This window comes from Capra hircus, chromosome 1, assembly GCF_001704415.2.
Source record: "Capra hircus breed San Clemente chromosome 1, ASM170441v1, whole genome shotgun sequence".
Taxonomy (NCBI): domain Eukaryota; kingdom Metazoa; phylum Chordata; class Mammalia; order Artiodactyla; family Bovidae; genus Capra; species Capra hircus.
In genome coordinates, this window is record NC_030808.1 from 536,411 (window position 1) to 561,267 (window position 24,857).

Sequence of the window (24,857 nt, forward strand, 5' to 3'; positions counted from 1 at the left end):
CAAAGAATTGATGCTTTCAAACTGGAGTGCTGGATAAAACTTTTGAGAATCCCCTGGACAGCAAGGAGATCAAACCAGGCAATCCTAAAGGAAATCAACCCTGAATATACATTGGAAGTTGGAAGGACTGGTGCTGAAGCTGAAGCTCCAATACTTTGACCACCTGATGCAAAGAGTCGACTTGTTGGAAAAGCCCCTGATGCTGGGAAAGACTGAGGGTAAGAGGATAAGCTGGTTGGATGGCATCACCGACTCAATGGACATGAGTTTGAGCAAACTCCGGGAGATGGTGAAGGACAGGGAAGCCTGGTGTGCTGTGGTTCATGGGGTTGGACATGACTTAGCAACTGAACAAGGCCCACCCATTCCACTTTTCTTTCTTAAATTCTTTAAAGTAACATGGCCTGTGCGCTAGGCATGCAAGGCTTTGAGCTCATGGCTCTCGGTGTGTTTACTCTAGAATCCTCCTACGTGCACACTGTCTGACCCAAAGCTCATGCTCTTGATTGCAGCCTCCACTGGTCCATGAGCTCCAGCCAGGCTCCCTGGGGACAGTCTCCAAAAGCCTGGGATTGATGTGTTGTCTCCAGTGGGACCTACCGCGGCCAGTCTCCTGAATGGGCCAGACTAGACCACCTTTTGGCCAACCTCATGCCATTAAAAAAAAAAATTTTTTTTTTAATTGTGGAAAAGTACATATAACATAGGGGCTTCCCTTGTGGCTCAGTGTAAAGAATCCACCTGCCAATGGGGAAGATGCCCTGGAGGAAGAAATGGCAACCCTCTCCAGTATTCTTGCCTGGAGAATCCCATGGACAGAGGAGTCTGGCGAGCTAGTCCGTGGGGTTGCAAAGAGTCGGACACGACTGAGCGAATAAACAACAAACACATGACATAAAATTTACCGTCTTGACCCCTTTTTAAGCGAGCAGTTCAGTGGTGTGAAGTCTATTTGGATCATTAGGCAACCATGACCATCTGTCTCTAGGACTTTTTTCATTTTATTCACAGTAAAATTGAAACTGTCCCCGTTAAATATGAACTCCCCATTTCCTCCCTCCCTCCAGACCCGGGCAACCTCTATTCTACATTCTGGTTCTGCAAATGTGAGCCCTCTTAAGTGCTCGAATATGTACAATCATGTAGTATTTGTCATTTTGTAACCCGTTTATTTCCCTGATTGTAATGTCCTCAAGGTTCATCCCTATCATAGCATGTCTCAGAATTCCCTTCTTTTTTAAGGTTAACATTCCATTCATATGTATATAGCAGATCTTTTTTTGGGGGGAGTGGTGAATCATGAGGCTTGCAGGAATCTTAGTTCCCCGACCAGGGACTGAACCCCAGGGCCACGACAGTGAAAGTGCATAAGTCCCAACCATGGGACCGCCAGGGAATTCCCACCGCATTTTATTTATTCACTCATCTGTCAATAGACATTCAGGGCGTTTCTACCTTTCGGCTACTATTCAACAGAATAATGCTCCTATGAAGATGAGTGTACAAATAACCAAGTACCACTTTTAACTCCGACCTCTGTGTCTGGCTTTGGCCAGTGTCTGACTCTTAGGTGTTAATGGGGGGCAAGAAAGACTGACCAGTCACCCCTGTGGGTGTGCACACACATACCTCTTCTATCTGTGATGGAATGCTTGGCGGAGAGTGGAACCAGTGCTTAACCAGGCCTCTGTATTTCAGAACCAGGAAGAGACAGGACCCCACCACCACTGACAGCACCAAAAAGGTTGTCACGGCGGCGAGGATGTCTTGCTGAAGCTTGACAGAGGCTAGAGAGACAACCAAAAAACGGACAAGATGACCCCCACATGTTACAAACATCAGGTAATTTCTCACCCACCACTGCATAAATACACTTGATGTCCCAGGAAAATGAATGGATACTGCCTCTCTTCCACCCCACCCTGCATGCTTTATTGAACTCTTGAGAGTCCCTTGGACGGCAAGGAGATCAAGCCAGTCCATCCCAAAGGAAATCAGTCCTGAATATTCATTGGAAGGACTGATGCTGAGGCTGAAGCTCCAATATTTTGGCCCTGATATTAAGAGCTAACTCACTGGAAAAGACCCTGATGCTGGGAAAGACAGGGCAGGAGAAGAAGGGGGAAACAGAGGACGAGATGGTTGGATGGCATCACCGACTCAATGGACATGAGTGTGAGAAAACTCTGGGAGATAGTGAAGGACAGGGAAGCCTGGCGTGCTGTAGTCCACGGGGTCGCAAAGAGCCGGGCACGACTGAGCAACTGAACAACACAGGCAATCCTAAAACAAAGCAGGTGTTACCCGTCTGGCAGTTCTTGTTCTGGAGATTCCAGCACAGCCTTGTTATATCTACTGTGAATTGCTGTCTTAGCCCGTCCTCTCTGGATCTCCCTACACTCATCACTACCCTTCACCGAATAAGCAAGCCCTGACTGCACTATTTTAGGAGTGTTCTGTTCCCAGCTCAGAAAGAAAGCACTTAGGAAAGCATACGTTACCATCTGCTGCTGTTTTGGAGCATGATATTTTGCTTAAATGTCCAGGTCGAGAGATGTTTTCTTTGGTCAAAATCAGTTTTGCCTGGACTTGAAAACAGTATACCCTTAAGGGTTTTAAATCGTTCAATGTGATGAAGTTACTCTCGAAAGGGTCTGTCACCTGCGGAACAAGCATCAACAACCGCACATGAAAATTACCCACACGGGTGTGATCAAGGCCTTCCGTCTTCTTCAGTGTTTCCCCAGATTCACATTGAACACAATAACCAAAGAATAAGGCAATTCTGGTTTTAAAGAGACAGAATACCAATTTTACACATATAATGCTTACAGCTGACAAATTTCGCTTGTGAAAGCTAGGGAGGAGTGCTGAGAAACTGCTGATGGCATTAGAGCTATATTTCTGGCCGTGAGATCTGAAGCCCCATTGCAGCAATGGAGCGTCCAGAGCTCGAGTTTAGCAAATCCCAGTTTCCAGGACGAAATTTTCTCCTTTGAAATGAACATTGTATATTTCATGGTTAGTCTCCTTTACAGCTTCAAGTCAGTTGATGAACAGAGGGGAAAAGGGCATTCTAGGAAATGATGGTGCTTGGGTTCCAGCTCTGCTTCCGGTTTTCGCTTCACCGTGCTGATTCCCTTTACAGTTCTGGTGCACATGGTCTTAGAGGTTTATGTCATCAGGGAAGAGTTGGGTCCCAAATTCTTAGAGGGTCGTGTCCCCTGTCTCCACCCCTGCTGTGACCTCCCTCCAGTTTGTCGCCTCCACATATTTGGTCGATGGCCCCCTCTCATTCCGGACAAACTGTCACTATTCTACAGGGAAATGAAAGACACCACACACTATGGCAGTGCGGGATTGGGAGACACAGCAGATAACACGAGGCTTCCCTGGTGGTGCTAGCGGTAAGGAACGCAGGAGACACAGGAGACGCAGGTTCGATCCCTGGGTCGGTAAGATCCCCAGAGGAGGAAACCCATTCTAGTATCCTGTCCTGGGAAATCCCATGGACAGAGGAGCCTGCCAGGCTACAGTCCATGCGGTCACAAAGAGTCAGACACGACTGAGCGTGCACGTGCACACACACACACACACACACACACACACAGAATACGCTACAACCATTTGAAATGGTGGCAGGTAACACATGCTTCAGAATGTGGAGATGAAGTGCCTTATTATATATGTTGACTGAAAAAAAAGGCAGATCATTCAACAGTATATCGGATATGATCTCATTTTTAAAAATACAAATGGTCATACTATATTTGAACAATAGGATTATAGATGATTCATAACTTTCTAGTCTCCTGTTTAACCATGATGACTGCCAGGGCAGAAAAGAAACGATTATTACTCATGACACCACATAAAGCAATTTCAAGGAATTCTGTGGAAGTCCAGTGGTTTAGGACTTGGTGCTTTCACTGTTACGGCCTGGGTTCAATCCATGGTTGAGGAACTAAGTTCCTGCAAGCTGTGTGGCACAGCCAAAAATTTTTTTTTAAATAAGAAATAATTATTTTTAAAAAGGTAAATTTAAGGACAATATGTTTTTCTGAAAAAAAAATTATCTATTTATTTGGCTGTGTTGGGTCTCAGCTGCAGCACGTGGGATCTTTCCTTGTGGCGCACAGGCTTAGCTGCCCTTCAGTATGTGGGATCTTAGTTCCCTGACCTGGGATCGAGCCCAGGTTCCCTGCCTTGGAAGGCAGATTCTTAAGCACTAGACCGCCAGGGGAGTCCCAACACTATTCTTTTTTGAGTTTATTTCAGCAGCCAGTTGGCTTTTCCAAAAGAATCACAGACTACAGAGAATAGCTACCGTTCTGAGACTGCTGTCCTTAGAAAGGTCTTGTTTGCAAGGCTGACCCAAGGCTGGCATCTGGGAACTTGGCTTTGAGGAGCGTCCCACCGATCCCTAAGTGATAAGGCTGTTTTAATGTATAAATGATGCTTCTGAGGCTGAACGCCTGCTCTCCCTCTGGGAGTCAGGAGCTCTGGTGTCTCTGCTGGGTCGAGGGTGCCTGTGTGACCAGCCCCCAGTACGAGCCCTGGGCACTGAGTCTCCCAGGAGATTTTCCGGGAGATGCTATTTCACATACTCGGTCACGCTTGTTGTCAGGGGGATTAGGGGAAGACTTCTGGAAGCTTCTGCCTGGACTCCTTCAGACTCTGCCCCCTGTGTCTATTCCCTTTGATGACTCTGTTCTGTATCTTTTCTCTGTAATAAGTCACAGCCTTAAGTACAACTGGACGCTGAGTCTCTGAGGATCCTTGGGGCAAATCTAGGGGTTGGGTTTGGGGCCCTTGACATTTTAATGAGACTGTATTAGTGGCTTTCAGAGTCACTTTAGCCACAGAATCTTTTGCTCATGGAAGTCCAAAGCATAGATGCTCTGGTTGAAAGGGGAATCCCTTCTGGATTCTTCCAGACCTCCTCTGTTCCAGTTGACCAGACCTCTGAACTCAGATTTGGGGAAACGATTATTTCTTTCTGGCTGAGAGTCTGCCCTTCAGTGAGTTTTGCCTTCCTCGGTGTTTTTACACTCACTGTAAAGAAAAAGAGCTTCCCTCGTGGCTCAGCTGGTAAGGAATCTGCCTGCAGTGAAGACCTGGGTTCGATCCCTGGGTTGGGAAGATCCCCTGGAGAAGGGAAAGGCTACCCACTCCAGTATTCTGGCCTGGAGAATTCCATGGACTAAACAGTCCATGGGGCCGCAAAGAGTTGGACACACTGAGCGACTTTCACTTTCATAAAGAAACAGAGCAAGTGCAAATATCAGCAACGTGGGAGAGACAGGGCACTGAAAGCATGGGCCCCGGGGCCAGGCGTCTCCTCCGCTCGCCTCGGGCAGCCCTCACACTCGCTCTCCCTCTCAGTGAAACCGGGGGCGGAAAGGCTGAACAAAAGGGAGTATCCAAAATGCCCGGCCCAGTACCAGACACGAAGAAAGCTCCAGATAAATATACAGCTCTTAAAATTCTTCTAAAAATTAGAGCAATGTTGAACGTAGGAAATCAGGAGGTTTACACACATAGTGAAACATCATAAAATGTGGCTTGAAGGGGCTTCTCTGGCAGTCTAGCGGTTATGACTCTGGGCTTCCACAGCAGAGGGCACAGGTTGGATCCCTGGCTGGGGAACTAAGGCCCATCCCCTAGCCCCCTTGCTGTCATACAGCGTGGCCAAAAAATAGGAAAAAAAATGCAGCTTGGATGATCAGACACTGGAGGTGACTAAAGGCCATCAGTTTTTCCTTGTGATACACCCAGGGCTGACCAGGCCCCTTTGCTCTGACCCCTCCTTTGTCAACCTTACCCTGCTCGAGCCCCTCATGTGGCCCCATTTCTCTTTTTTAAATTAATTAATTTTATTCTGGCTGTGCTGGGTCTTTGCTGTGGTGCACGGGCTTGGTTGCCCCGTAGCATGTGGGAATCTTAGCTCCCCAACCAGGGACTGAACCTGTGTCCTCTGCATTGGAAGGTGAATCTGTAACCACTGGACCACAGGGGAGTCCCAGGCCCGCATTTCTGATGGATCCGGGCATGTGCAGTTCCCGGATGTGCCCAGCCTTCTCCAACCTACTGGCCCATCTCCTTGGTACACGCCCTCTTCTCTCCTTCACTGAGACTTTTCACCTATTTGCATCGCCTTCTTTGAAAACCATTCAGATCAGAGATGTCACATAGCTTAACCTTGCAGACTGCAGGAGTGAAAATAGGCCCACGAGTAGAAACAGGCCCATCAGACCTTCCCAAACGCTGGAGTGAGGCACAGACTCCCTGGGCACCGGCTGAATCCAGACCCAGATTGCAGGGACTGTGTGATACGAGGTAGAGAGGGCCCTGCAGATGGGTCTTGTCCTCTAAGGGGGCACTGGGATACCCTGGTGTCCTTGGCCACTTGATTTCCCTTTTGGCTGAGCAGAGCAGCTTGTGGGATCTTAGTTCCCTGACCATGGGTTGAACCCACCAACTGCAGTGGGAGCTCAGAGTCTCAAGCACTGGACTGTCAGGAAATCCCCTCCTTGGCCTTTCGTTTGCTATCCAGAAACTCCAAAGAAAAGAACACCCAAAACAAAGAAGAACATGCTCTTGCCTGCTTGTCTCCTGCCTTCTCCCAGTAGTAGACATAATACACAAAATAGGCCTCGGAGGCAGGGACATCGAAGGGAGCAGAAAGCCTGATGATAAGCGAGCCTTCTTCTGGGGTCACCCGGATGTTTTCTGGAGGCCCAATGGTAGCTGAAATAGAATTACAAACGAGATCCATCAGTCTATGTAGATACATGTGTGTACACGTACGTGTATAAATATATATATATATCCTATGCAGTGCCGAGTCGCTTTAGTTGTGTCCGACTCTTTGCGCCGCCAGGGACTGTAGGACTGTAGCCCACCAGGCTCCTCTGTCCATGGGATTCTCCAGGCAAGACTACTGCAGTGTGTTGCTGTTTCCTCCTCCAGGGGATCTTCCCAACCAGGGAATGAACCTGTGTCTCTTGTGTCTCCTACACTGGCAGGAAGATTTTTTACCAGAGGTCTTTCTGCCATACGCTATGCTAATAACATGTTTTATAGGCCAGCTTTATGGGGTTTCCAGAGAGCTGGAAGGTTAACCAAAGGTCAGATTTTCATGAAGAGAGGGAAAAGATTTTGTTAGCTCTTACCTTCTATATATATATTTTTTTTCTGTTACATATTTTTTTTATATAAATAAAAGTGGTGCTTACAAACTTTTAAATACATTTCTCTTTTAGCTTTTTCCAATAGGATAACTGAGAAACACTGTCATCATGAGGGCTGCCCCGGCTCAGGGTAAAGAGCCTGCCTGCAGTGTAGGAGACTTGCAGATGTGGGTTAGATCCATGGGTCAGGAAGATCCCCTGGAGGAGGAAGTGGCAACCCACTCCAGCCTGGAAAAACCCACGCACAGAGGAGCCTGGCAGGCTGCCATCCAGGGGATTGAGGACAGAGCGACTAAACAGCAACACTATCATCAATCTATTTGTTAAGGCTTTTCATGTACTGGAATACATATCACTGGAGAGCCAAGTACTGTGATTCTGGTACACTCTAGAAGAAAGACTATAGCATTTATTGAGTAAGCATCTAAACTGTATAACCGGAGGAACTCAGATCAAAGAACAGGTCATGTGCCCAAGTTCTTAGGGGCCTGTTTCTGCACGTTTGACACACGCACGCAGACGATCATATCGCTGGGAACCGTCACATGTTCAAAAGAGGGGGGCTGGCTTTCTCTCTAGCTTCCACGCCCCACCCTTGGCTCTCCCGGGTTGGGGAGGGTTAGGCACGTGGTCTGGCCACCTTTCTCTCTGGGTAAAAGTAACTGGTCCCCGCAGGGTCTGCACTCTTGCCCTCTCACCTCCTTTGTTCTGGTGGAGGAACTAAGTCCAGACAGATACACTGTCGGGCGGGGCCCATCTCAAGCCCCAGTGTTAGCAGACTGGCCACGAGGAACAGAAAAAGCTCTCACCACACCCACTCACGGACGCTGGCACGCACATCTTCAAGCTGCCCCTTAGACGGCAAAGTCGCCACAGCACCGGTCAGCCTGCCCATGTGCAGGGCCAGCCCCCCTCCCCCCCTGCTGAGCAGATTCTCTAGACTTTTCTGTGACTCACCAAAGGGAGTGGGTGTGCATGCCCGGATGACCACATCCCTTCACCACTGAAAGGTCAGCACCCAGGAGTCTGATCCCAATGTGATGAGCCTGTCTCTCCAGGGCAGACAGCCTGCCTTCTCTCCAGGCCCAGAAGGCGGACTTGATAGGTCTGTGCAGTCACTATGGACAGTGGCGTCCACGGCCTGAGCGAACACTCAAAAGCTGGCAACACGGATTTTACACATGTGTCTGCATGGATCTGCATGTAACAACCGTAGAAGGCCATCCCCATTTCTCAGAGGGGGCAACTGAAGCCCAGAGGGATATGACCTGCCCAGAGTAACAGCCAGTTAGGGGCAGCGTTGAGGTTTGAACCCAGGTTTACATGATGCTAAAGCCTGCCCCCTTCAGCCACTGTCCCAAGCCCTCTCCCCTCAAGCCCTCGGTAAGGCATCATCACGCTGTTTTCCCATCCTGACTCGACCACAAGTGCCGAAAGCAGCAATGGGCTCTGCAGACACCACCGGCTCGAAGTGACACTCTGGCAGTAACTTAACCAATGACACGGCCAGCCGACTCCGGCCGGGAAGACAGACGGCAGCAGCTGGCTGACAGGAGACTGGTGGCATCACGACAGGCCCTGCTTCTGCTGCTGCCGTTACTTTGTTCCCTACTAATCCCACTGAGGTGGCGCTTCACAGCTCAGACGTCTGGCGGCGCTCCATTCAAGGACAGAGGCCTGGTCCACAGCAGATGACCAGCTGGCAGGGACCACGCTGCCTTCTCGTCCCATCCTCAAACCGCTAGCAAAAACCACTGATTTTTTTTTTCCCTCTTAGCTTCTTATTACAGGAAATTTCAAACACCCAGCAAGTAGAGAGAAGACTATAGCCAAGGAGCACGTACTCGTCACCCAATTTTACATCACCCGTCAAGGCCTGGCCAGTTCTGTTTCTCTTTCACCTTGTACGGACCATCTTGACCCTCCCACTCTCTGGATGGTTTGGAGCAAATCCCAGACATTGCACCGCTGCATCTATAAGATACGTATCTTGAAAAGACCAGACCCTCCCTTTAAAAAAATAAACAAAATTCCATTATAACATCTACAGTGTGTGAACAACAATGGCTTAGTAAGTCATCAAATATCTAGACAGCGATCACATTTCCTCAACTGTCTTATACTTCTGTTGAGCTTGAATAAAGATCCCAAGAAGTTCCATACTTTGCATCTGTGTGGACACGGGAGAATTATCAGGCATAGCTGACCATGTGAAAAATGAATCGCTAAACCTGATGCCCAGAGCCAACTCGTTAGAAAAGACCCTGATGCTGGAAAGATTGGGGGCAGGAGGAGAAGGGGACAACAGAGGATGAGATGGTTGGATGACATCACCGACTCAATAGAGATGAGTTTGAGGCAACTCCAGGAGATGGTGATGGACAGGGAAGCCTGATGTGTCGTGGTTTATGGGGTTGCAGGGAGTCAGACATGACTTAGTGACTGAACAACAGCAAAAGGAACAAGTCTATGAACTAGTGTTTGATGTGGAGAAGGCGATGGCACCCCACTCCAGTACTCTTGCTTGGAAAATCCCATGGATGGAGGAGCCTGGTAGGCTGCAGTCCATGGGGTTGCTAACAGTCAGACACGACTGAGCAACTTCACTTTCGCTTTTCACTTTCATGCATTGGAGAAGGCAATGGCACCCCATCCAGCACTCTTGCCTGGAAAATCCCATGGGTGGAGGAGCCTGGTGGGCTGCAGTCCATGGGGTCGCTAGGAGTTGGACACGACTGAGTGACTTCCCTTTCACTTTTCACTTTCATGCATTGGGGAAGGAAATGGCAGCCCACTCCAGTGTTCTTTCCTGGAGAATCCCAGGGACAGGGGAGCCTGGTAGGCTGCAGTCCATGGGGTCGCTAGGAGTCAGACAAGACTGAGCGACTTCACTTTCACTTTTCACTTTCATGCATTGGAAAAGGAAATGGCAACCCACTCCAGTGTTCCTGCCTGGAGAATCCCAGGGACGGGGGAGCCTGGTGGGCTGCCGTCTATGGGGTTGCACAGAGTCGGACACGACTGAAGTGACTTAGCAGCAGCAGCAGCAGTAGTGTTTGATGACTCTGATGCCCCTTCCAATATCCAGGAGAACGTCTGTTCATTCAGCCATTCCACAGATATTTTCTGCTACACGACAGGTACCAGTCAAAGCTGAATTCAGAGCATTCCTGAACATAAAAGAATTCGTGCCAGGTGATGGTGCCCAGTGAAGCCAATATATAGTATATTCCATATACTATTAATAGTTTTCCACTCAGCAGAGAGGCTGGCCAACTTTCTCAGTCAAGTGCCAGGGTGAATGTAGGCTCTGACAGGTCAGACAGCCCCCAGCATAACTGCTCAGCTGGCCTGTTGCAGCATGGAAGCAGCAATAGGCAATACATCAATAGATGAGGAAACTGTGTTCTGATAAAACTTTTTAAATTGAAGAATAGTTGATTTACAATACTGTGTTAGATTCAGGTGTGTGTATGTATATATATATACCTTTGCGTGCATGGTGCTAAGTTATTTCATTCATGTCCGACTCTGTGTGACCCCATGGACTGTAGCCCGCCAGCCTCCTCTGTCCATGGGATTCTCCAGGCCAGAATACTGGAGTGGGTTGCCATGCCCTCCTCCAGGGGATCTTCCCAACTCAGGGATCGAACCCGTGTCTCTTACGTCTCCTGCAGTATCAGGTGGGTTCTTTACCACTAGCGCCACCTGGGAAACCCGTGCATACATTCTTTTTCAGATTCTTTTCCATTATAGGTTACTTTAAGTTTCCTGTGCTACAGAGCAGGTCCTTGCTGTTTATGTATTTTGTATATAGTAGTGTGTATCTGTTAATCTCACACTCCTAATTTATCTCTCCCCCTTCTCTACTTTGGTAACCTTAAATTTGTTTTTGATGTCTGTGAATCTGTTTCTGTTTTATAAGTAAGTTCATTTGTATTACAGATTTAAATTCCCCATATAAGTAATCTCATACAATATCTATCTTTCGCTGTCTGGCTTACTTCATTTAATGTGATAATCTCTAGGTCTACCCACATTGCGGCAAATGGCATTTTTCCATTCTTTTTTATGGCTGAGTAATATTCCATTACATATGCGTGTATATACACACACACCACAGTTCTGATAAAATCTTATTTACAAAAACAAGTCAATGGCTGGATTTGATCTGCAGGCTGTGGTTTGGCAACTCCCTAGTGTAGCGAATCACCCTCCCCTAGCCTCAGCCTCTGGACAGTACTTTGGTTTGACCATCACACTCATCTGGGTGCTGGTTATTTAGGCTGAGAGGCAGGACTTAGGCGCATGGAGTCAGTACTGCTTAGCAAAGAGCAAAGTGCAAACGTTAAAGGAATTTGTACCCTAGTCCCCTTACCATTCCGATAGTGTTCGAACCAAGGTGCTGTTGCCCAGGCAGAAACGAGGCCCCCCAGCTTAGCTCGAACACGTAAAGAGATGTTGAAACGCCGTGGGAACCCCTCCGAGAGGCTGTTTGCGGTAAAGTCACACTCTGTTCTGGTGAGGTTCGTACAATCCACCTTGCTATCTTCTTTGTTGACGTCATACCAGTTACTACTGGTGCTGCTGCAAACAGAAAAAAGGATTTCACTTAGCAGAAATCTCTCTTTGATCACATATCACAGTTCTCCCAGGGTTGAGTTTTTAAAACATTTTTTTCATTGTGATATTCCTCACATACCACACACTACACTCATTTAAGGGGACATTTCAATGGCTTTCAGTATACACGCAGGGTGGTGCAACCCTCCCTACATCCATTTTAGAATATTTTCATCATCCCCTAAGCAACCCCCATGCTTAGAGCATCACTCTCAATCTCCCCCTATCCCTAAGCCCTGGGCTACCACCGATCTATTTCCTGTCTCTAAGGATTTGCCTGTTCTGGACACTTTGTAGAAATGGGATCACAAATGATGTGGTCTTTTGTGGTTAGTGCCTTTTGCTTAGCCTGTTTTACTTAGTATGTTTTCAAGTGTGATACATGTTGTAGCATATATCAGTACTTCATCCCCTCTTATGGCCAAATTAACGTCCCATTGCGTGTTTATCCATTCATGTGCTGACAGACAGGTGGGCTATCTTTTGGCTATTTGTCTTTTGGCTTATTCACTTTTTGGCTGTGAATAATGCTAAGAATATTCACATATAAATTTTTGTGTGAAATTATGTTTCCAGTTCTCTGGGGTGTATACCCAGAAATGAACTTACCAGGTCATATGGTTACTCTCTTTTTAACTGTTTTCCAAAGCAGCTGCATCATCTTATGTTCCCGGCCACAATGTATGAGGGTGCCATTTTCTCCATATCTTCACCAAGGCTTGTTATTATGACTTTTTTCTTGAAGCCATTCAAGTGTCTGTATTTTCTCTGGTGACTAATGATGTTGGGTATCTTTTCATGTACTTATTGGCCACTTGCATATCTTCTTTGGAAAACCGTCTACTCAGATCCTGTGTCTCTATTTTGATTTGGCTATTTGCCTTTTAATTGCTGAGTTGTAAGAGTCTTTTTATATGATATATTCTGGATACAAGTCCCTTATTAGATATATGGTTTGCAAATATTTTCTCCCATTTTGTTCCACAGCCAGTGTTAATGCTTCAAACTCAGCCTCTGTAGCCTCTGTGTTAGAACTGATACTGTGTTCATGCAACCACACCCCAGTTTCTTGCTGGTGTAGAGCTTTGTTTTCACCCCATAGCTGCCCATTTAAAGAGTCATGGACTTCCCTGGTGGTACAGTGGATAGGAATCTGCCTGCCAATGCAGGGGACAAGGGTTCGATCCCTGGTCTGGGGAGATTTCACATGCTGCGGAGCAACTAAGCCTGCATGTGCCATAGGCTACTGAGCCTGTGCTCTGGAGCCCACCAGCCTACCAAGCCCACGTGCTGCAACCACTGAAGTCTGCAAGCCTACAGCCCGTGGTCTCCAACAAGGTAAGCAAGCACAGAGAGAAGCCCAGACAGTGCAGCGAAGAGCCGCCCACTGCTCGTTGCAACTAGAGAAAGCCTGCACCACAGCGAGGACCCAGTGCACCCAGAAGAGAGCAAATAAACCACTGTTAAAAGAGAGAGAGTTCTGCCCCAAGGAAACCTGGCTGCCTGTAAGGCCATGCATCCTTGTAACTGAGAATGTACCCCCTGAATTCCGATACCATATGCCCACGCGGGATTCCATTAATAACCCCCGACTCTGAGCTCTGTCCTTGGGTGACAGACTTGAGAAAAGGCAGAGAGGTGACTCCAGAAGCCTCAGTGGGGGCTGCAGGCAGTGTCCCCTAGAGAGACAGGCAACTCTGGACAGGCTGCCCTGGACAGCAACTCTGGTCTGGAAAGAAGGGTCAGGGGAGACAGGAGAGATGAGGCTGGGGTCACAGCCGCTGGCTCTCCCACAACACGTGGGCTGCTAAGGGTCTCTCTGACCCAGTCTGGAGACTCAGCTTCTGCTAAAGTGGCAGGTAACCCGATGAAAGCGATATCAATATGTGTGGCCAAGGCTTCCACGGAAGATGCCCACCAGACTCACACACCACTGAACCTTGGAGTCCTGGGACCTAATTGGGGAAGGGGATCACAAACCACAGGCGCCCCCTCTCAGACTGGGGGCTGTGCTACAGAAGCGGGCGAGTGATTTTTTTTTTTTAAGTTACACAGATACCTGAAGGTACTCTCACCTTCTCCCTGCCAATTCCAGCTGTTGAACTGGGGCAAAAGGCCCCCTCTGGGATTAGCCGGGGAACTGACCTACCATGTGCCACCTCCTCCCCTCTCCTCCAAACTTGTCCATTTCAGATTTATCCCAAGGATGCAAGGATTTTTTCCAATATCCACAAATTAATCAGTGTGACATGCCACATCAACAAACTGAAGAACAAAAACCATACCATCATCTCAATAGATGAGGAAAAAGCCTCTGACAAAATTATCAGCCATTTATAGTAAAAAAACCCTCCAGAAAGTGGGCATAGAGGGGACATATGGCAACACAAGATAGGCCATTTATGACAAACCCACAGCTACCGTCACAGTCAGTGGTGAAAAGCTGAAAGCGTTTCCTCAGGGACAAGACAAGGATGTCCACTCTCGCCACTTTTTAAACACAGTTCTGGAAGTCCTAGCTACAGCAATCAGAGAAGGGAAATAAAAGGAATCCAAATTGGAAAAGAATAGGTTAAACTGTTACTGTTTGCAGATGACACGATATTACACACAGAAAATCCTAAAGATGCTACCAGAAAACTACTAGAGCTCATAAATGAACTTGGTAAAGTTGCAGGTTACAAAATTAATACACAGAAATCTGTTGCATTTCTGTACATTATTTCTATACATTAAGAACTACTTTTTTAAAGTGTTTCTTAAGAACAGGGTTTAAAACGGTACAAATCATCCAAATGTAAATGACAGCTGACACTGCTTGGCTCCCCATCTATTTGTAAAGGGTGAAAATAAATTGCTGTGGGCCCCATTTAAGTGGATAATGCAGTGAACACAGCCTCATGGCATGACACCACCCGGGCCTGGAGCCCCAGCCTCTTGCCCAAGCCTATGATGAATCAGCCAGCCTGAGCATTACCCAGCAGGCAGTCCTGGCTCCTGGCAATGTGTTCATATGGACAGCCTCTGTCCCCGAATTTGTCTAATCATGAGAGGGAGCACAACCTCGTGATTAAACACATGGGCTCTAGAGCCAAGTTACCCAGGTTCAAGCCCAGTTACTTCACTTCTCTGTTCCTCAGTCTCCTTATCTATAAGATGGGGATGCGCTACAGCATCTGATTCTTAGGGTCGTCTTGAAGGTTGATCTCGTGGACAAAAGGAAAATGCCTGGACCAGGGCCTGGGGTTTCTACTCAGTTCAGTTCAGTCCAGTTGCTCAGTCGTGTCCGACTCTTTGCGACCCCATGGACTGCAGCACGCCAGGCTTCCCTGTCCATCACCAACTCCCAGAGCTTACTCAAACTCATGGAGTCGGTGATGCCATCCAACCGTCTCATCCTCTGTGGTCCCCTTCTCGTCCCGCCTTCAATCTTTCCTAGCGTCAGGGTCTTTTCAAATGAAAAGGTAGGGGTGCCTACTAAGCACCATCTAAAAATATTTATTAAACACCTGAGCAACCAATGATTTCCCTGTTCACCTTCTGTTACATCGTTTCCAGAAATGATTAAGTAAGTCTGTCCCCTGTGAACCCAGCAAGTCCGCTTCCAGAAATGGGAGAAAACAGTCATCGATGGTTTTGGTATGAGGACATTACTTTTAATGGTCACTAACTGTCAACTACACCACTCGTGAGTGGGGAAAAGTTAAAAAAAAAATCATGAGTGATACATCATATAACAAAACATAGAATAAAAATGTTCACACTGAAATAACGGTATGAAAAAATATTCACAAGCTTAACTACATCAAGTTAAAAGGGGAGAAAAAAAAAAGGAAGCAGGACCTAGACATGTGACTCCAGTCTTACGCAGATGCTGGCATGTTTGCAAACAAGTCCATGTATTTAGAAAAAGTGTCTAGAGAGAAATACACTAAAATGAGAATAGTAATTTGTCTTAGACTCCAGGTTGCTTTAATTTTGTACTTTTTACTTTTCTGGGTTTTCCAGATTTTCTATAAAGAAATAGCTTTGCTATTAAAATTAGAAAAAAGTGAAGTTAAGAAAAAAAGAGTTGGGAAGACTAGGGTGGGCAGGCCCCGGCGTGGCAAGAGGCCAGGTGGGGTGTGACCTAGAAAGGGCCTGGCTCTCTGCCTGCTTTTATTTTCAAGAAAAAATAGAAATTCGGTTCTTTTTTTAAAGTGAAATCTCCAGATTTGTAAATGTTAACACTAGTTAGGAAAACAACAACAGCAAAAACAACAAAAAACCACTGTGGGCCAAACATAGACTCTAGGCCAGAGGATCTGCCACCTCGGATTTAAACTTAAAATTCTCCCACAATGTGTTCTATGTAATTTTGGCTTTGCTGGCATGACTGTCAAAAAACGAAGGCACGTTCATTTAAAGTTATAGTGACGTTTCCTGGAGAGAAACAAAATGGAAAGTTTAAAGTTCCATGAGCCTCAGAATTAAATTACTTCATGTAACTAAAAGTGTGAAAGTATCTAAAAACAGACCAGCAGGAAAAAAAAAAAAAAATCAAAGGCCCTTTTCCACAATCAAGTCTGTAATTTGAAAAGAAAACATAAAAATCAGCCTCTGTTTGAGTTTTCATGACCCCTCAGCTTTTCCAAACAGGGAGGATGTGTGAATGTGTGTGCATGTTAAATCACTCAGTCGTGTCCGACTCTGTGACACCATGGACTACAGACCACCCGGCTCCTCTGTCCGTGGGATTCTCTAGAAAAGAACACTGGAGTGGGTTATCATTTCCTCCTCTAGGGGATCTTCCTGACCCAGGGATCAAAGCCAGATCTCATGTTTCCTGCATTGGTGGGCAGGTTCTTTACCACTAGAGCCCTAAGCAGGACATTCACTTTCAACTGTTTCCTCTACCAAAACCAACCTCTAACCTGAAAAAATATCTGACAAAATGCTTTCCCAATAGAAAACAGAGTGAAACAGGTTAGTCTGTGGTGAGAAACTGTCAAAGGCTTTGACAGATCCTTCTAGTGTCTAGAGGCACTCTGCCAACTCATAACTACTTCCCCAGTCAAGGCTGACGAGCACTAGTCGGGCAATCAGTTGCGACTTCCTCTTACCGCAACCTTCGGGCAGCGCTCTAGGAGACTGCGCTCACTGAAGGGTGAGTGGGGCCAGCTTTAGGCAGGTGGTCTGTGCAGTGGCACAGAGCTGTACTCCTAAGAGGGCTCCTGACTTGAAGCTCTGCTGCTGCAGAGCTGTTGTTTGAATTCCCCAAAGTGTTTGAACCAGGAGCCCCACGTTTTCAGCTGGTACTGGGCACAAGATGATGTAGCTGGTCCTCACGGACGGGTCTGTTAATTACAGACGATCATGTTTGAAATTTACAATCACTTAAGAAGTAGATAGGGATTTCCCTGGTGGTCCAGTGGTTGGGACTTTGCCTTTCAATGCAGGGGAAGTGAGTTCGATCCCCAGTCTGGGAGCTAAGATCCCCAATGCCTTGAGGCCCAAAACCAAAAACTTAAAACAGAAGCAATATTACAACAAATTTAATAAAGTTTTTAGAATACTAAAACCACCTTAAAAATCTCTCTAAAAAATAGAAATAGGTAAATGCAATCCAGAGATAGGCCTCAACTCTCAGTTTAGAATTCATTTTTATAATGTGTTCAGTCATGTTCGACCCTTTGCGGTCCCATGGACAGTAGCCTGCCAGGCTCCTCTGGCCATGGAATTTTCCAGGCAAGAATATTGGAGCTGGGTGCCATTTCCTACCCCGGGGATCTTCCCAACCCAGGGTGTCTTGCAGCCCCTGTTCTGATAGGCAGATTGTTTACTGATAGTGACACCTGGGAAGGCCATCATTAAGCAAATATTGTTACACTGAACAGTTACAGAGAAAAAAGAAGTCAGCTGGAAACCTCCTCCTCTAACAAATTAACCACTTGTAATTTTTCCACATTCCCTACCTGTTCTGACCATAGATTCATTCCAAACTGGATACAGTTGCACCTGCTGTCATATGGCACATAAGTGGTCTCCTAAGGGCTCATTCACAAGTTATCTTGACACAGTTCGTCAACTTCTAGCCAATGGACATGAACAGACACTTGAATGTGTATCTTCATGAATATAAGTTTGTTTGGTTTCTTTTTTTCTGATAGAGGAGGTTGTATTGTCTGCCTAGAATAAAAAAGTAGTGTGGACATTCCCACGATTCTAAATGAAGAGCAGAACTGACTTTTCAAGAGGACTGTGCTCACAACGGATTCTGACTCAGCGTGTGTCCACCAGCCACGTTCTCACCAGCACTAGGCATTCCCACTCTTAAAACTTTCGCTTATTTAGTAATCTAAAAATGACTTAGCCAGTAATTTTTGTTTGTTTGTTTCGGCTGCACCTCAGGGCATGTGGGATTTTGGTTCCCTGACCAGGGATCAAATCTCTGCCCCAAGTATTAGAAGCATGGAGTCCTAAACACTGGGCCCACAAGAGAAGTCTCACAATAATTTTAACTTGGTCTTCACTTAATGCATCTACCAAGGTAAACGATGACCTGGATTTTGCCCTTCTCCTTCCTCTGTGTGTCTACACTGTAAATCAAGTGATGGCCAACTGTAGGACGGCTTGAACAGGAGGTGAGAGACAGAATGAGGGGCCAGAATAAAATGCAAAATGGATCACCAGCTTAGAAACTGGGAATTAATTGTTCATTAATTGAATAGCTTTCTTATTAGGACAAATTCGGGCCAGAAGGCTAAATAAACCAGATTTTGAAACCTGAAGATGATGAAGACCAAAAGATACCTCCAGTCCTTTCCAGACAGGAAACCCTTTCATACAATCTCCACCTTAAACTGATGAATCAACTTCCACACAGCTAAGCTGCCCTGTGGTGAGACAGCTGAGCTCCCTGAGGGTCAATGTCCTTTCAGCCTGCGGATGAGCGGAGGGGTTGGAGGGGAAGTTGTGAAATCTCCACCCTTGGAGATTTAAGAAGTACAAGAGAGGGACTTCCCTGGTGGTCCAGTGGTTAAGATTCTGGGCTTCCAATGCAGAGGGTGTAGGTTTGATCCCTGGGCAGGGAACTAAGTTCTCACACGCTGCACAGGGTGTGGCTAAAAAGTCCAAGAGGACTATCTGCTTGCGACGACTTTGCTTATGGTCCTGCCAAGGAGCAAGAACAGGCAGCTGGCCGCAGGTTCCGTAACAGTCCCACTCCCAGCTCCCAGGAAGAGGCCAACAGAAACACTGCTTACTATTTATACTGCACCTGGTAGACCACCAGCCTCGGGTCGCTGTCCAGGGACACTGGCTCCCAGCTCAGCGCCTGCTGGGCGTTGTACAGATGAACCTTCAGGTTTCCAGGAGTAGGCAGCTGGGCCAGGGAGTCTTGAAAGGGACAGAGAATAAGAGAAGGGAGGAGATGAGGGAGAGACAGGGAGGGTCAAGAGGAGAAAAGTCGATTACAAAATTCATATGGCTGGGGTTTTGATATTACCCATTCTCCCCGCACATCCCCTACGCCTTTAGCCTTTGACTAAAGACAGCCCTTCACCCCAGAAATGGCACATGGGGGTTCCCTTGGCTCTCTTCCCTGGAGATTGCATGAAGGGTTCCCTCAACTCTCTTATCTTGGTTTAACTATTTGTTAATCCCATAATTGATGCTTTTGAACTGTGGTGTTGGAAAAGACTCTTGAGAGTTCCTTGGGCTGTAAGGAGATCCAACCAGTCCATCCTAAAGGAAATCACCCCTGCATATTCATTGGAAGGACTGATGTTGAAGCTGAAGCTCCAATACTTTGGCCACCTGATGCGAAGAGCTGACTCATTTGAAAAGACCCTGATGTTGGGAACGATTGAAGGCAGGAGGAGAAGGGGACGACAGAGGATGAGATGGTTGGATGGCATCACCAACTTGATGGACATGAGTTTGAGCAAACTCTGGGAGACAGTGAAGGACAGGGAAGTCTGATGTGCTGCAGTCCATGGGGATGCAAAGAGTCGGACATGACTGAGCAACTGAACAACAAAAGACGGCACAGCTGACACAGTCAGTGGGGAAAGGGGCTTGGGGCTGCCTTTCTACCTGCAGGTTCCAGTTCCATACAAGCAGGTCCTGGCTGAGGCTGAATGAGGACGCCTGTCTACCTTTAGGAGTAGCAGTGTTAGTCGCTCAGTCATGTCCGGCTCTGTGTGACCCCGGGGACTGCAGCCCGCCAGGCTCCTCTGCCCATGGGATTCTCCAGGCAAGAATACTGGAGTGGGTTGCCATTCCCTTCTCCAGGGGATCTTCCCAACCCAGGGATCGAACCTGGGTCTCCAGCAGTGCAGGCAGATTCTTTACCATCTGAGCCACCAGGGAAGTAGAGGCTGGTATGGTCCCGCAGGGGAATTGGCAGGTGGCAGGGGGAGAGGAAGGAGAAAGGCTTCCCTGACCGGGAACTGAACCCAGGTCACAGCGGTGAGACCGCCTGTAGTGAGTGGGGGTAACATAAGAGCTTGGGGCTTGGTTTCTTCTTCAGGAATAAGGAATAAACCATAGTACACTGGAGAAGGTTCTGGAGAAGATTAACTTGATGGCTACTGGACAAGCATGAGACCCTGACTTTGATATAAGGAATATTTGGGAAATCTCCACAAATGTGTACACACACACACATCCCAAACCAGATGTGCAAATCCCAAAGACACCTGGGAGGGTGAGGACTTGTCTTCTGGGCTTCATATGTTTCTCAAAGACTCCCCCAACGTCATAATCACTGAGGCTAAAATACAGATTCCCACGGCCCACCCCAGACCAGGAACTCTGCATTTTCAACAAGCTTCCCAGCTAACTTGCATGCATGTTGAGACGTTTGAGAACCGCAAACGACAGAAGAACACATTCTGCAGGAACCACCGCCAATATTAGAATCCCCCCTCCTTGGGATGACCCATGATTTACAGGACAGGGCTAGAGGCCACCAGGGTGGAAGACTTTTCTCCCGTGAGGAAACACATGGTGATGGTAAGACTTTCTCTGAGACTAAAAGGTTAATGAGAAACACCCAGAGCTGGAAAGTCTGAAAAACAGGCTGTTCCAGAGTTCCAAGCAGGAAATTCAAACCACACATTTTCAGTAAATGCATCTAGTCTCAAAGAAGGATGCCCAGACCAGCTGAGAGCCTGGCCCACCACACTCCTGCTGAAAGAAGTTGTGGCCTGGAATCTGTGGCCACCTGTTTACTTACAGAATGCCCATCACTTTCACAGCTAAGGCCTGGGGCTGACCTTCCTTCCAGATCTTAATTCAACCAGCTACCTTGACACTCTGCCACCTTGTGCCAGGCCTGACGGAAGCTAGCCCAAAGGCACAGCGTGGCGGGAGCCTGCTCTTCCAGTCTGGCCCACCCTGCTCAGTGGGGCTGCTATGGCCCAGTGGATCTCAAAGTGAGCTCAGGAAATGAAGTCCTGCTTCCAGGAGGCGCTGTGCAGGGTCTCAAGGGGTGAGGGCTTGGTTAGGGCTGGGCACCCGTCAAAGCATCTCAGAGACCTTCTCTCCTGTCTATGTTGAAGTGAAGTGAAAGTCACTCAGTCATGTCCGACTCTTTGCGACCCCATGGACTATACAGTCCATGGAATTCTCCAAGCCAGAATCCTGGAGTGGGTAGCCTTTCCCCTCTCCAGGGGATCTTCCCAACCCAGGGATCGAACCTGGGTCTCCTGCATTGCAGGCGGATTCTTTGCCAGCTGAGCCACCAGGCAAGCCCAAGAATACTGGAGTGGGTAGCCTTATCCCTTCTCCAGGGGATCTTCCCGACCCAGGAATCGAACCGGCGTCTCCTGCATTGCAGGTGGATTCTTTACCAGCTGAGCTACTAGGGAAGCGCCCATTGCCCTGTTAGTTTCCTACTGATGCTGAAATAAATGACCACAAACATAGCGCCTTAGATTTTATCTGTTTATTTACTTTCGGCTGTGCTGGGTCTTTCTAGCTCTGCATGGGCTTTTCTCAAATTGTGGCAAGAGGGGGTAGTAGGGGGTACTCTCTAGCTCTGGTGCACGGGCTTCTGGCTGTGTCTTCTTTCGCTGCAGGGCACAGCCGCTAGGGTGCCAGGGCTCAGTAGTTGCAGCATGTGGGTTAGGTGCTCCACGGCACGTGGGACCTTCCTAGAGCAGGGACTGAACCCACGTCCCCTGCAGAGGCAGGCAGAATCTCAACCACGGGACCAGCAGGGAAGGCCAATGTAGTGTCTTAATCTGGATATATGCTCTTATTGTTCCTACAGGTCAAACAACAGGTCTCACGGACCAAGGTCAAGGTGTCGGCAGGCTCCCTTCCTTCTGGAAGCCAGGGGAGAAACAGGTCCTACCTTTCTCCTTGCTGAGAAGCTGCTCACATTCTTTGGCTCCTGGCCTCTTGCTCCAGCAATGCTGGGCTGAGCCTGATCTTGTGCTGCTGACTCTGCTTCCAACTTCCTCTTCCAGCTTCCAAGGATCCGTGTGATTGTACTGGGCCCACTGAGCCCAATAATCCAGGAAAATCTCCCCAGCTCAGGACCCCTCATTTAATCACATCCCTTTTGCCAGGTAAGGCAATGTGGTCATAGGCTCTGGAGATCAGGCTGTGGATCTCTTTAGGGACCATTATTCTGCCTGCCTCCCCTTCCCTGGGGAGGAGTTAGGAGGAATCCCCTCTCTCTCCACTCCCTCCCCATCCCCATCTAGACAGTCAGCTAAGAAGGGGAGCACTAGGGACCACTGATGTCTTCCAGCCCGCCAGGCAGGCAGACCAGAGGACAGCCTTCTCAGTAAACGTCGGGAGTCTCCATCAGAGCCTTCTGCTTTCTGCACCTTTCATTTCATGGAGGTGTGGCCAGGGGACCTGCAGGCTGGCTCTCATATTTGAGTTTGTTGGCATCCCCAGTTTCACCACGTTCAGAAAAGAAACCTGAGTCTTGGGGCTGTGGGTTTCACGGTGAAGCACCAGAGGCTGCCCACTCACTCACACCAGCGGCCTCAACCCCGCCCTGCACGCATCATCTCTGGAGGGAGGCCCGTTCCTGCCCAGCCTCCCCTGGCCGCCTCCTCGCTCCAGGGGATCGCTGGCGGGGGCGGGAGGGGGCCCTCACACTGCTCCCTGCCCTTCTCTGGAGCCTTCTTTCTCCCTGTGCCACGCTTCTCCCCGACTCCCTTCAGTACTCTGCTCAAGCACCACCCTATCAAAGCACGTTCCTGCCTCCCGATCCCCCTTTCCTTTTCTCCTGGGTTTCCCACTACCTGGGTGCTGTGTTTACACCCAGGGGCTGGTAAGGAGCACCAGAATTTGACTGCCTGGCTTCAAAGCCCCATGCTCTTTGCAGGACCTTCGGGTGCGAAAACTCCTGCTCTTGGCAGAACCTTGTTTCACCTCTCTGTGCCTCGGTCATCTCATCATCTGCGAAACAGCAATGATCACTGCGCAGACTTCAAAGGGTTCTTAGGAGGAGGGAGCGGGTTAATTTCATGTGTACTGCTGAGACCCGCAGGAGCACGACGTGACCGGTTCCTCTTCCTCAGATGCTAGAGCGGGAGCTCCAGGGAGGCTGGGTGTTGCCAGACTTGGGGGCTGTCCCATCCCCCGGAGCTGGGGCCTGGGGAACGACGGGGCTATAGCCCAGTAACCTGCTGTCTCTCCTTCAGGGATTAAGCGGCCAGTTTCTGCATTTGTCCAGGAGAAATCCAGGCTAAGCTCAAGCTCTCTTTCTTGCTTTATGTGTAAGTCCTGCCTTTCCTCTGGTCTCGGAGAGGCTGGGGCAGGAAGTGGGTACAATTCTGCTTGCCGTTGTTCGCTCACTAAATATCTGACTCTTTGTGACCCCATTGACTGTAGCCCGCCAGGCTCCTCTGTCCTTCACTATCTCCTGGACTTTGCTCAAACTCATATCCATTGAGTCGGTGATGCCACCCAACCATCTCATCCTCTGTCGCCCCCTTCTCCTCCTGCCCTCAATCCTTTCCCAGGGTCTTTTCTGATGAGTTAGTTCTTCGCAGGTAGCAAAAGTACTGAGGCTTCAGCTTCAGCATCAGTCCATCCAATGAATAATCGGGGTTGACCTCCTTAAAGATTGACTAACTCTGGACTTATCTGGATGGCTCTAAAGGGTCCATATATTTAGGGCCATATCACCTGCAGTCAATAGTGTGGACAAAGGCTTTGTAGGAAGAAAAGAGAATTTGTGGACAAAAGGCTTTAGCTGGAATCCTGATCCTGCCACAAAGAGCCATGGAGTCATGCCACAACACCCCTGAGCATCCGTGTCCACATGGAAAGTGAACTGATACCATCTTTCCTAGAAATGGAGTGAGTGAGGGGCAAACGCAGGCCCACGAATGAAAGGCAAGCCAGACACCAAACCATACATCGCTGCCTAAGTGTGATTTTAAAGAAGTGCCTGGGGGCTCAGACAGTAAAGCATCTGCCCGCAATGTGGGAGACCCGGGTTCCATCCCTCGGTTGGGAAGATCCCCTGGAGAAGGAACTGGCAACCCACTCCAGTATGCTTGCCTGGAAAATCCCATGGACAGAGAAACCTAGCGGGCTACAAGTCTATGGGGTTGCAGAGAGTCAGACGTGACTTAGCGACTAAACAACAGTTTCAGGGTGTCCTGATGGCTGGCTGCAGGTGGTGAGCTGCAAGCTGTTACCCAGACCAAGCCTCCAGTGACCACCAACAGAGGGCTCAGCCCATGCTGACTGCTGTGGTCAATGGTCTGACCCCGCGTGAGGCAGAACAGTACCCTCCCCGCAAGACGTCTATGTCTTATGAACACACTAGGTCCACGGGGATCGGAGCTGCAGATGAAACTCAGGGCCCTACAGAAGATCTAAAGACAACTTATCCTGGAGCATCTGGGGGGACCCAGGTCACCACTGTTTCTCCAGGAGCTGGAAAACGCAAGAAAATGATTCTCCCCCTAGAATCCTCACAAAGGAACACACCCCTAGGACACCTTGATTTAGTCCCAGCCCGGTCCGCATCTGACCATGACTTCCAGAACTGTAAGACGCTGAACTCAGTTCTAGGTATCA

At 48.3% G+C, this 24,857-nt stretch overlaps 1 protein-coding gene across 4 annotated transcripts in view; it reads right to left on the reverse strand.

The window, feature by feature from the left end:
- Positions 1 to 24,857, reverse strand: part of IFNGR2 (interferon gamma receptor 2 (interferon gamma transducer 1)) — a 40,609-nt gene that overhangs the window by 10,321 nt on the left and 5,431 nt on the right. For 3 of the 4 annotated variants that reach the window (XM_018046479.1, XM_018046441.1, XM_018046508.1), the window contains exons 2-6: positions 19,061 to 19,193; positions 11,572 to 11,780; positions 6,605 to 6,750; positions 2,502 to 2,661; positions 1,630 to 1,787 (exon numbers count right to left, since the gene is read on the reverse strand). In XM_018046479.1, coding sequence (XP_017901968.1) covers positions 1,630 to 1,787; positions 2,502 to 2,661; positions 6,605 to 6,750; positions 11,572 to 11,780; positions 19,061 to 19,193 — 806 coding nt within the window. Of the gene's footprint in view, positions 1 to 1,629; positions 1,788 to 2,501; positions 2,662 to 6,604; positions 6,751 to 11,571; positions 11,781 to 12,425; positions 12,615 to 19,060; positions 19,194 to 24,857 lie in introns of those variants that run through there. The other variant, XM_018046536.1, reaches the window with a different exon arrangement.